General features: G+C 28.0%; 1 protein-coding gene across 3 annotated transcripts in view; it reads left to right on the top strand.

Annotated features, from left to right (window-relative positions):
• The first annotated feature begins 210 nt into the window (after window positions 1-210).
• LOC107455456 (Delta[1]-pyrroline-5-carboxylate synthase) overlaps window positions 211-12,370 on the top strand; it is a 46,202-nt gene continuing 34,042 nt past the window's right edge. The window contains exons 1-2 of one of the 3 annotated variants that reach the window (XM_016073032.3): window positions 211-321; window positions 9,739-10,014. In XM_016073032.3, the coding sequence (XP_015928518.1) occupies window positions 9,748-10,014 (267 nt within the window). In that variant the 5' untranslated portion in view covers window positions 211-321; window positions 9,739-9,747. Of the gene's footprint in view, window positions 322-435; window positions 634-8,410; window positions 8,603-9,738; window positions 10,015-12,370 lie in introns of those variants that run through there. The other 2 variants (XM_016073030.3, XM_016073031.3) reach the window with 2 other exon arrangements.

Here is a 12,370-nt window from a genome sequence, read left to right as displayed (position 1 = left end):
TTAAAAACAACTTCTTCCAAGTAGACTAAAATAATTCGATTTTTCTCTCAACTGAAATGAAAAAAGTAATGTCCATCACTTTTGTAATAAACTTCTATCACTAGCGCTTGCTTCCCTACGTCTTTTGATTTCTTAAAATTGCGTACAATCGTTTTATGTTCCAGGTGTGAAAGAATAAAATTACTTTATCTTTAAAGTCCACTTGAAAAATGCAGCTTTTAATTTTTTTATTATTTATTTCATTTTGCGGGACTCGCGCAAAGAATATAGAAGAAGAATAAACCAACTCTGGCCTATTTGAGAACTGCCCAAATATTGTTTGTATGTGCTTTATTTTTTATATGAAGTTAAATCTCGTATCCTATCAATTGTTATTTAAATGAATGACGCAAAAGTTGAGTCAAGTTAAAGAACTTTGAATCGAAACGATGTTCTTTCTTTGTTCTAATTTGGAGTGATAATAAAGATTTGTCTCTTAGAGGGAATTCGACTATCCCTAAGATAGCTTTGCATTATCACGTTTTAAAGTGTTGCTACTTTGGTTGTTCTTTTATCTTAACTGGTAAAAATCTATTTGTATACGTTTTCAAGTAACACCTTTTTTAAAGATCAAATATTTTACTGCTGTGCTGCGTAAGTACCTCTTTTTATGCAATATTTAGTAATGAAACGTTTTTAGGATCACAAATCAATTTTAACTATTGAAAAACCTAATTTGAATTTTAACAACAACAAAAATAAATAAAAGCGTTTTGTGCAATAATAAAGCATAAAAATTCATTATTTTTTATTTCTGAAACAAATGTATTATAGATTTTAAAACTAAATAAAAATATTAAATATTACTTTCATTAAATTTATTTTCAAAACTTTTTTCAAGCGGAAAATGCTCATTCATTTCAATGCACCCCTCTTTTCTTTCTTTCTTTATTTAATTTCTTAAATTTATCAAAAACATGCGAATTACGATACTATGGTGCACTATTCACTTGCAAAAATGCATCCATTCATTTCTGTATCAGACATTGGGAGTAAAAAAGGGTAATAATATCTTTTTAGAACGTTGTCTATAGACAAAAATTTTATTTTAAAGAAAAATATTGATCATTGCATCATATATTGTAAAATACACTTCTACGAATTTTAATTCCGATTGGTGAATTACGGAAAACGTTTGAATTCATCGGAAAAAGCCCAAGTTCCCAATTTTTTTTTAATAGTCTATTATTTTCAAGCACTTTTTTCTTTTCAAATTTAAAAACCCTTTATTTTAGCTGAAATTTAACAATTTAGAGGTAAGATTTTTTTTTTCGCATTGAAACAAACTTATTTATTCATACCTCTCGAATATCTCTTCGATATTTGTTTTGAACTCCTGATTGCTATCTTTAGACTACATATTTGTTTAGGTCATCGAAGCTTATTTAATCATACAGTAAAAATGTAACTTGTGGAATACCAATTACTAATTTCAGTTTACGCTTCATTATTACTGATGAAAGTACTAAAAATTTTTTAACTGTTTTCATCGTTAGCCGAAATGACTGACTGGCAGCTGGAGCCAACTCTATCAACGTTGTTGGTTCAGTATCGCATATCATTGTATTCAGTATATTATTGTAAGCATGTCACAATTATTACGACCCTTTCAGTTTTACCAACTCATTTAAATTTTACCGATGGCGACCCAGTAAAGAAACGGTGAAATTTAATACTAGGTCAACTACTGACAGATAAGGCACAACTGCATCGGCCCTTTTCTGTTATACTGATATCGATCACACTTTATAGCCTGGCCACAAAAATGATGCCAGTGTATAATGGTCCCATAACTGGCCGATATGTGACAAACGTAACTTATTTTGAAATGAGTGATAGTGTATTTCATATCACTAAAAATATCACAACTTTTTCAGTTTTACCAACACATTTTCCCGATAGCTGCCTATCGTATATTTACGATTTACAAAATTACAAAACCTATTACAAAATTATTATAATTATTATTGCAATTACCTATTACAAAAGCAATGCGTTTTATATCGGGCAAACCACTGATCAATAAGCCACAATTATATAGGTCCTTTTCAGTTTTACAGTTATCGACCCGTTACAAAAATGGTGCAAGTTTATAATGGTCCAATAATTGGCCGATAGATCAACGTTACTTATTATGATATGAGATTTTTTATATTTCTTATAGCTAAAAAAATCTATTTTCTGATCATGCAATGTAGAATTTGAGTGAAAAGTTAGGTTAGTATAATGTTACGCACCTAAATGCTGTTGACAAATTTTGTGTGCCAACTCATTCTGATAAAACTTAGTAGTTCATAGTTTGGTCAAAAAAGGTTTATCAGAAAGTCTATTGAGGAATATTAAATATAATGTTTATAAAAGTGTAAGTTCTAGAAAAAAGTGAATATTTTAAATTTTTTTTTTTTTAATGGCGGGCACTTGGAACTATTGTCCATTGGCCACAGAAAGTGCCAGAACTGCTAACTCTCTTTTCGTTACCCAGTGGGCACCTGTGGCGAAGCCACGGCGGTGGAGCAGCATCGCCCAAGTCACACTACTACAACCCGTTTATAGGGCGGGTCACATTTGCACATTCGCACATAAAGGAGAAAGGACGTAGAACACAGATAGAGAGAAGGAAACATCCATGCCCAGAGCGGGATTCGAACCCGCAGCCACTGGCTCCGCAGTCAGGCACGCTAACCGCTCGGCCACCTGGCCGGCATTTTCAAATTAATTCTCCCCCTTTTTTTATTAAACATAATTAAGACGATGTTGCATGCAATGCATATTTGAACTACACCGATAACATAATTCAATTTCAAAGACAGTGTTTAAAGTTTAAATCAATGTCAAGATATCTTTAATTTCGAAAGGTAAAATGAAAAAAATAAATATCGTTTGCGTGTTTAGAATATAATTTTATTCGAACTGCTGTTCTTCATTAACGGTAAATGGAAAGTTATGTTGTATCAGTTGAGGATTTTATGGAGTCTTATTATTTATTTATAGCCTTATTTACTCTCTTTGTTTAACTAAATTATTTATTTACATGTCTAAATACCATACTTATTGGAGCTAATAAGAATGCTTTATCTTTCATAAAAAATTGGCATTATGGAAGAAAAATTCTATAAGTTGTTTGCGTTGATTTGTTTTAAAAATTGCTATATAGAAAATACTTAAACAGAGTATAATGTAATAGAAAATATCTCATTGAAATTATGAAAAATGATAATCGATAAGATTATCACTGATGGTTATGATGATGATTATGAATATCGATAAAAAATAATGCTAAATTATCATTGTTGATTAATTATTAGCAAATCAGTATCGATACATTTGTATTTATCCGGGATTTGAAATATCAGCAAATAAAGTAAATCTCTGATTTTTTTTCCAATTAACATATCGAGAAAAAATATTTTTAAATAATTTTACTGTAAGACTTTTAAATGCTATATTTCTTATATGCTCTAAAATTTGAGCTATGAAATAAGTACATTTGAAAAATTGAATTATTGTAGTTCGAGAATTTTAAAGGTGATAAGAAAGTACCAAATAAAGTACCGAAGTACTACATACAAAAATAGAGTCAATTTATTATTTTTTGCTTCTTATATATTTTATTTACGAAGATAAAAATTAAGCAATTAAAATTCAATTCAATTTCCTTTTAAATATTATGGATCATCAGCTCTAAGCTTCCGTTATTAAAAACCATCTAATTCTCAAATGATTGTCACACTATGTGCACAATATTGTCTTAAAATGGTTTTCTGAAATTCGAATTGGTGGATGACTTAAAGTAACCATTTTCTTGAAAACCTATTTTTCAACTTTATTTCATTGACGCAGCCTTATCTAATATCCAGATATTCATTATGTCTTCGTAACATTATAGATAATCACCTTCTTAAGAACAGACGTACTACATTTTTTTGATGTTTTGTATATTTGACTCTCCAAATATGGTAGTCAGAAATTGGAAAATTTGGTTCTAATAGTTTGAAAAGAGAGAGGTTGAAAGTTTGAGCTCCTTAATATTAATCTTATTTTGCGTATTTTGTCGTATCCCTGGAACAATTTATGTAAACAAAAAATATTTACAGAAGACGTTCGAAAACTATTTTATTTATTTTAATCAAATATAATTCCATGTGAAAAAATATTCTTTAAGTATTTATTTCTTTGTGTATAATATTGTCTTAAAATGGTTTTCTGAAATTCAAATTGGTTTATGACTTAAAGTAATCAATATAGCCTCGAAATCTATGTAAAAAAGTTTGCTTTGATATAAAGATGTTTATTTAATACTATTTCCTTGTTAGTACTTGAAAGTTCTGATAGTTAGTTAAAAAATTATTTCGGGTCCCAATTTTGTGCACTGTGTGCATTTTCGCTAATACTGACTGATTAAAAAGGAAATTGAGCATTTAAGAATTTCAATGAAATATTTATATCTCACTTAATCCATGTTTACAGCACATTAACTTAATTATTTTTACATTTGCATTTATGAGAAAAAATTAGCACACATTATTGCTATTATTACTATTATTATTATTATTATCATTATTAGATTAGAGAAGTGTTCATTATTATTTATTTCAAATTAATATTTCGAGCGAAAATATTTTTAAGAGTTATTTTCTGCATCATTAATGGCAAGATATGACCATTTTTCTTTTAACTGGTTCAATAAAACATCCTTTCTTTTTCTTTCCTTTTTAAAAAAAAATTGCCTTTGTTAGAATATGTATTGTTTTAATTTCATTAACCCCTTTAGAACTGCGATTATTAATTTCAGATTAGAACTATTGTGTTTTTTTGTTTTATGTATAATGTTATCAACGCTGTCTTGAAACATGCAGAAAGTGAGATTAAAGAATAACTCATACAAGTTATTTTCTTTTTTACCTGAGATAAATAAACATTCGTCTCTTCACCTTTGTAATTTTGAATTGTTACTATATTGCCTGCTTAAAACCAGTCACAATACCCGATAAACAAAAAAATAAAGTTACCCAACAGCGTTTATTACAGGATCTTGATCAAAATTTTATGGTTTTTCTTTAAAAGTTTCATGTTATCTTTCAGTCAATCAAAAATTATGAACATAATACAAAATGCATTACATACAATGAAAATTTTAATGTTAATACACATGCCGTAAAATTTTTAGTAGTCATTGCGTAAGTTAGGGTTTCTGCAAGCATAAAACGCGTTGCTTTAAGTTAATTCTCGAAAGCTTTAACAACAATTATTGTTAAATTTAACAATCACAGCATCGATAGTTAGTTTCCAGTAAATTTGTTATTTTAGATAATCTGATGTCTTGAAATTAAATAAAAGAGTTTTTATGGAGTTAACGTTTTAAATAGAAAGGTATTTAGCATTACAAGTGAATGTTTAATGCTTGTGATATAAGTATCAGCAGAATTCAAAATCAGCTGTCATTAACATTGTCGTTCCCATTATTTGAGAAGTGTCTTTCAATTAAACTCTCTTTGAAATTGACGAAAAATCTCTTTCAACTTCACTATATCTTTCTAATTTTTATGAACTGTTTCAATAGTTCCCATCATTTGAGAAGTGCCTTTCAATTAAACGCTGTTTGAAATTGACGAAAAATCTCTTTCAACTTCACTATATCTTATAAACTGTTTCAATAGTTCCCATCATTTGAGAAGTGCCTTTCAATTAAACGCTCTTTGAAATTGACGAAAAATCTCTTTCAACTTCACTATATCTTTCTAATTTATATGAGTTTCAACATGCACTTTTTGGAAAATGTTCTTAAATGTGCATGCGGCTTCATCGTGAAGAAAGAAAAGATATTGATATTTTGAAAATTTCACAGCGATTCAAACAGTAAAGGAAGTCTTTTATAGGCTGTTTCAATTGTGATTTCATCAGCAGTCATGAACTTCAAAATCTATTTAGTCATTGGTCAGTTTTAATTCCTTTTTCCCTTTTTAGTCTAAATGATGCGTTTACCCATTCCTCGCCAAAGAATCTTTCCATATTTATGTGAAAAATGTCTTTATGAAAAAAGTTGCAAGATAGTTACACTTAATTTAATTGGATATTTTAGAGTTAGTTATAACTTTATATCTAAAAAATCTGCTTTAACATGATATTAGATGAATATAAAGATATTTAAACTATTATATTATGGTTGACACAAATATTTTGTTTTTCTAGAATAAATTCTGGGGAATAAATAGTTTTAGCTTAATCTTATTGGAAAAAAGACGTGTTGCTGAAGTAAGAGCTTTGGTGCTTAACAAATTACCTTAATAAAAACGTAAATTTTTTATACATGATTTATTTTTCTTCTTTTTTATGAATGAAAATTTCCTGTCTGTCTGCGTTATCGCAAGCAACTTGGATAAGTTTTTCATAAGACTGACCTTCTGCTGTGAGTACAAATATTTTAAAAAAAAAAAAAAAAAATGCTGAATCTTGTTTGTGAAACAAGTCTAGGATTAGGATATATGAAAAACTGAGAAAAATACCACCATTACATTTGATTACATAATATGTATTTTTTTTATATTTTTATAGAAAGATATACGCATTATATACATAGATATACTTTTTTACTCCGAATTGAATCATAGGGGCTCCATCGCAGCTTTCCATCTCACTTTATTTGTGACCAGATATATTGCCTCTCTTCATGTCTTTCCTATTGTTTTCAATTCGTTTATAATCGTCTTGAGCCAAGTATTTTTTAGGTATTCCTCTTTTTCTATTGCCCTGAGGGTTTTAATCAAAAACCTGTTTTTCCTTAAATTTTTCAGGTTTACGTAGAACGTGATCAATCCATTTTCATTAACGTTTTTTAATTTCCAGATCAATTGGTTTCTGTTTTGCTTTTCTAAGGAAGCATAATTTCAGTTTTTGTAACAAGTAAGTTTTAACGAGATATGGTTTATGCGTATTATAGTAGCTATTAAATAAACAATTTAATATTTGTAAAATTAGGGAATTATTTTAAGAGGCGATTTCTTTCACAATCCTAAAATTGTTTTTCTAATGATAGTTCTAAGCCACAAATAATTTTTAATAATTATTTATTACTTAATTTACTAATTATTGTGAAGTAAACACGTCATGACATTTTCATTTTTATTTCAAACTAAGTAATTATGTATTTAAAAAAAATTCAAAATTTTACGAAATCAGTTAAACTGATCTCGAATAATGGAAATTTAAAAATGAAAAACGGAAATTCAAAAATACAGCAAAGATTTAAAAATACAACGGAAATTTAAAAATGCAACAAAAATATAAAAATACAACGGAAATTTAAAAATACTACAATAATTTAAAGATATAATGGATATTTTAACATACAACGGCTCAGAAACTATTCAAACATTTGTAATAACCTGATTGTATTTTATGTAAACATTTTGTTTACCTAATGTAAATATTTGTAAATATTTCAAATCAAAATTTTTTTAATCATTTAATTAGAAAGGGAAACTAATTAATATTTGCAAGCATGTATTACTTTTACCACAATGAGCTTGTTCCAAAGATAGCTAATACATAAATTTTTCGTAATGTTTTCTTATTTTTTTTTAAAAAAAAAAAAAAGAATAAAAAAAAAACTGAAGAAAACAGAGGATAAACTTATTGTAATATTATTTTATCGCATATTTACTAATGAGCTTTTTTAGACTTAGAAAACTGAATAAAGGTACATGATTCAAATTTCTAAATATTTTTTAAGTTCAAACAGGCAATTAAATAAGTAAATAATACGTATAATAAATTCTTCTTATTTTTTAAGGCACATTTAAAATACCATAACTAACTGAACTACTGAATAACGTATAATTCACCTATATAAGACTGAAATCCTAAAATCACTAATATCCAAATTACTCAATATCCTAAAATAACTAATATCGAAACATATATTAATATATTTATTCATTCTTTTCAAAATTTTTATTTTGTATTAAAATACAAAGTTTTGACATATTATGCATAGATTAATTCTTGCTTTGCATTTAGATAAACAATTATTCTCTACTTTATAAACATCATAATAAGCAAATTTTATAAAAGCGGAAGTACAAAATATTGCTTGTGAAATCCACAGAAAAACTAGTTTCATAAGGTTGAGTTTACGCACTTTTGGACAAATATAAATTAAGAGTGGTCTTAATTAATAACAAATCTCTTTAACCAATAACCTACTTTAAAAAAATGCACTGAGGTAGACAGCATAGTTAACCATTTAATTTGAAATAGAGTCTGATTAGAAATTTAAACTATAAAAAAATGTAGATAAGATTGTTGTGTTTACCAACAAGTACTGATTAAAACAATTATCAAACCAATCCTTCCACTTTCAAAAGTAAGTCTTAAATAAAGAATGAGCTAAACAATCAATACATTAGTAATGCTTTCTGCTCCTTATCGTACTAAAAACAATAAATTACTACTAACTTGAAATCTTAGTATATTTTGATGAAAACTGCTCAGCAGAGACTAAGTAGAGCGTCGTTAAAACTATAACATAATTGCAAAATGGTGTGTTTAGAATGATTCAGTAAAGGTAAGAAATATTCCTGAATATTTTCGTCTTTTAACTAAGAAACATAAATGAGTTTAGGTGCTGAAAGAAGTGGAGAATGTACAAAAATATTAAATTGCACTTATTTTTTTAATTTTTTAAAAATACTTTCAGAAAATGAAAATGAGCATATTGAGAATCGCAAATTAGCGTTTTTGTTTTTTCCTCTATTAAATAGTAATATGCGACCCCCTGTGAGCATATTGTTCTGTTTTAGTTTCTGATGCGGATTCTTAAATTTATATTTAAGGTGGTTTTAACGGAATACCCTGTGTAATTCAATTTACAATCTATTAAGTGTATAGAAAATTAAGTGTCATAGCTCAGTGTAACGATCATATGGTTTGGTTCGATGCTATATATAGATATATATATTTATTTCATTTTTTTTTTTTTACATTTATTTTTTTTAATGAATCTGAGTTTTTGTCTCAAAACTATTCGATTGGTGGGGTGGAGAAGTTAAAAATTTAATAAAAGTGATGCATGCTTTTCATCTTCAGACATATGAGAATGTGGCTGGAAAAAAAATCCTAATTTTACTGCTATTAGTTTTCGCCGAACTAAATAACGCGGAGCAAAAATAAAAAAATTTCTAGCCTTTGCGAAAAATAACTCAAAAATTAATATCAACATCAATAACATTTTCGTATCAGGATATTTCTTCGCTTTCCACGAAAAATGTGAGTATTTTTCTATTTCTTTCATCCGATAGTTTCTGCGTTATGAGAGGGAGAAGATTTCTTTTAAAATAGCGATGACGGCAAACAAAGGCTCTCCCTTTCTTTTAATATAGAGATAATTTCGTTTTTAATTAAAAGAAATCAATATTTTTTAGTAATTGAATCTGATCTGGAAAACCTAGCACTGCCGGGCCCCTGAATTAATCCTATTACTAACTTTCCCTCAGAAAAAAACGAAAATAAAATACACGCTTCTGTAAATATTTTTAATAAGATATTTTTAATAAGATATTTTTAACAAGATCAATCCAGCTGAACGAGCACAGTGTTGTCGAATACATTACGTCAAAAAGCAGGTGTTTACTAAATTTTTATTAGTTTGTTGACTTACGATTATTGAAACTATCAGTTACTTTATGTTTTATCCATTTTCAGGTGGCCGCGATGTGGGAAAAGACGATTTTATGTAATACTAGCAAATCTTTTCGTATATATAGTCGTTTTGTGCACAGTAATCGACGCGGCCTCTCTGCGATTAGATCGAATATTCACGAGGAATTAGGCAACGATGATAATAAAATAAGACCTTTGAAATATCGCAGCCAATTGCGAGATGCTAGACGAATTGTTGTTAAACTTGGATCAGCTGTTGTGACTAGAAAGGATCAATCAGGAGTGGCGCTAGGAAGATTGGCATCCATTGTAGAACAGGTCAGTAATTTACAATAATAATTTTGTTTTTTACCGTTAATCTATCAATCTAAAGGAGAAAAAATCATTATTTTTAACCTCCTGGTAGTTTTGACATTTTTATTTTTACTGCTTAAACACTTTTTAAACAAAAGTGTTTCAGGCCAATTTTATCCTCACGAATCAGTAAACTGTCATTACTATAAAGGGTCATTTTTCTCTTATCCAATTCTAGATAGGTGGATGTTTCGGCCCATAAAAATTAGAGGTACGTTTATTTTATTTTATAAATGGCGTCGAACAGCTAACCCATTTTTATGTTTACGACTAACAATGTTCAACTTCGTAGTCTTCTAATTTTGATCCCAAAAACAGAAGACGGAGGAACTCCTAGATTAAGCATTGGGATAGCCTAGTCTTTTTGGAGGAAATTTTGACGGAACTAACCCGTATTTGATTTAAATGCTGAGGTATACCACAAAAACCTAACACGGTTAGCACGAAGACAAGAGGATTCTAACCTCCGTCTACCACTGAGAATATTTTACGCCAGCACTTCGGGAATATTTAAGTACCACCGCGGCTGGTGCAGGACCATTTGTAAATAGAAAATACAGTTAGTTTTTCTGCATCCATGATTGGATGAATAAAAAAAAAAAAAAGATTTTGTACGTGGAGAAACTCCGGTCGTAACTTTTTGTCGCAAATGGGACACCGATGACCCTTTCACAAATATTTTTTATGGCTCTTTCATTACCATCAAAAACATTTTTTGTTTAAATTATCTTTTCTATTTATTAGTTATCTTTTCTTTAAAAAAAATTCACTAAATTATTTCTATGGAGCGATAAGAGAACATGGTTTAATGTGATATTTTGTTACAGTTGCACAAATTCACAGTAACATGGTTCAAAGTACCAGTATTATGTTTCAACGTTAAACCAATTTTTATGAGTGTGTCGCAGCTTTAGCAATTTTGCTAAAACCTTGAATGTAAAAAGATAATTAAAATTTATGATTTTATAATAATATCGATTTTATGATCTTATCGAATTTTTATAATAATTATTGATTTCCGAACATTTTGCTCATAATCAATGATGTTTCAGTTCGTAATATAAATCGTAATTAAAAATCGTAATATAATCGTAATATAATCGTTCGTAATATAATCGTAATTAAAAACTACATAGGTGTGTTAAATATTTTTATTCGTTTGTAAATCTTGATCAATTTCTTAAGTACCGCAATGAAAAAAATCTTGCCCTCCAAATTTATCTAATATATGTACTTTCTCTATCACGTGTAAACTTCAGCTTTCTTTTTCCTTATCATTCCTATGTATTGAAAAAAGCAAAAAAGGAGAAGAAGAAAATAAAAATCAAAAAAAAAATTCATTAAAAAAAAACTTTGACAATTTCTTTCTAGTTGCTAACAGTTACAAAATGAAGAAAATAGCAAATCTTGTAAAATTAAAGCAGTTAGCAAACTGTTTTTCACCTATTTCAACGTCCAATATGAAGTCTAGAAATTGTAATATAATTCATCAGAGTCAATTGTATAGTCTGCGATGGCAATGAAAAAAAATTGAGAGATAAAACAAGTACTTCAAAAAATCTTCGGAATTATATTACAATTTGTTTCTTTTAAGAGATAATTGCATAAGAAAACTCTACTTTATCATTAAGTTAGTCATGTTAATAAACGCATTTATTGTCTTATATAGTAGCCCTTTATATAGTTATATCTAACTATATAAAGGGCTACGAGTTTCTGTTGACATAATATAGCAACATTTAAAATCGGATACACTATTTTACATAATTGGAACAGCACTGAAAAAAAATTGGAAAATAAAGTTAATCACCTTATTATGTTGTGGCTAATGAAATGATGTATTTAAAATATTGTTTTATTTACTGCGCATAAGCTGCAAATACATAGAACCCTTAAAATAAGATAATTATTAAAAAGAACAATTATTAAAAGATACTTTTTTTGAAAAATATTTAAAAAAAAAATTACAAAAATAAAAAGTCAGAAAAAAAAACACAAAAGGAAAAAATATAATCTCATCATCAGTTCGCATGATTATATCCGCAAATTATAATGCTATTAATATTGTATAAATATTGTCAAAGCAACTATATTAACACAATAGCGTGAGTAACTTTAGTGTAAGTTCGACTAATGAATTGACATATTTTGCTTTGGCTATATTCATACAATATTAGAAAGCACTCTCATTTGCGGATGTAATAGTGTGAGCTGACGACGCGATTATATCTTTTCCTATTTTTGTTTTCTAGCTTCTTATAAATTTTTAAAAAAATTTATTCCTAAATGGTTTTTCTTTTTTTATTATATATATATATAT

Source organism: Parasteatoda tepidariorum, chromosome X1 (assembly GCF_043381705.1).
Source record: "Parasteatoda tepidariorum isolate YZ-2023 chromosome X1, CAS_Ptep_4.0, whole genome shotgun sequence".
NCBI classification, from domain to species: domain Eukaryota; kingdom Metazoa; phylum Arthropoda; class Arachnida; order Araneae; family Theridiidae; genus Parasteatoda; species Parasteatoda tepidariorum.
Note: the sequence above shows the minus strand (reverse complement) of the source record. Positions and strands in the feature narration are given on the sequence as shown.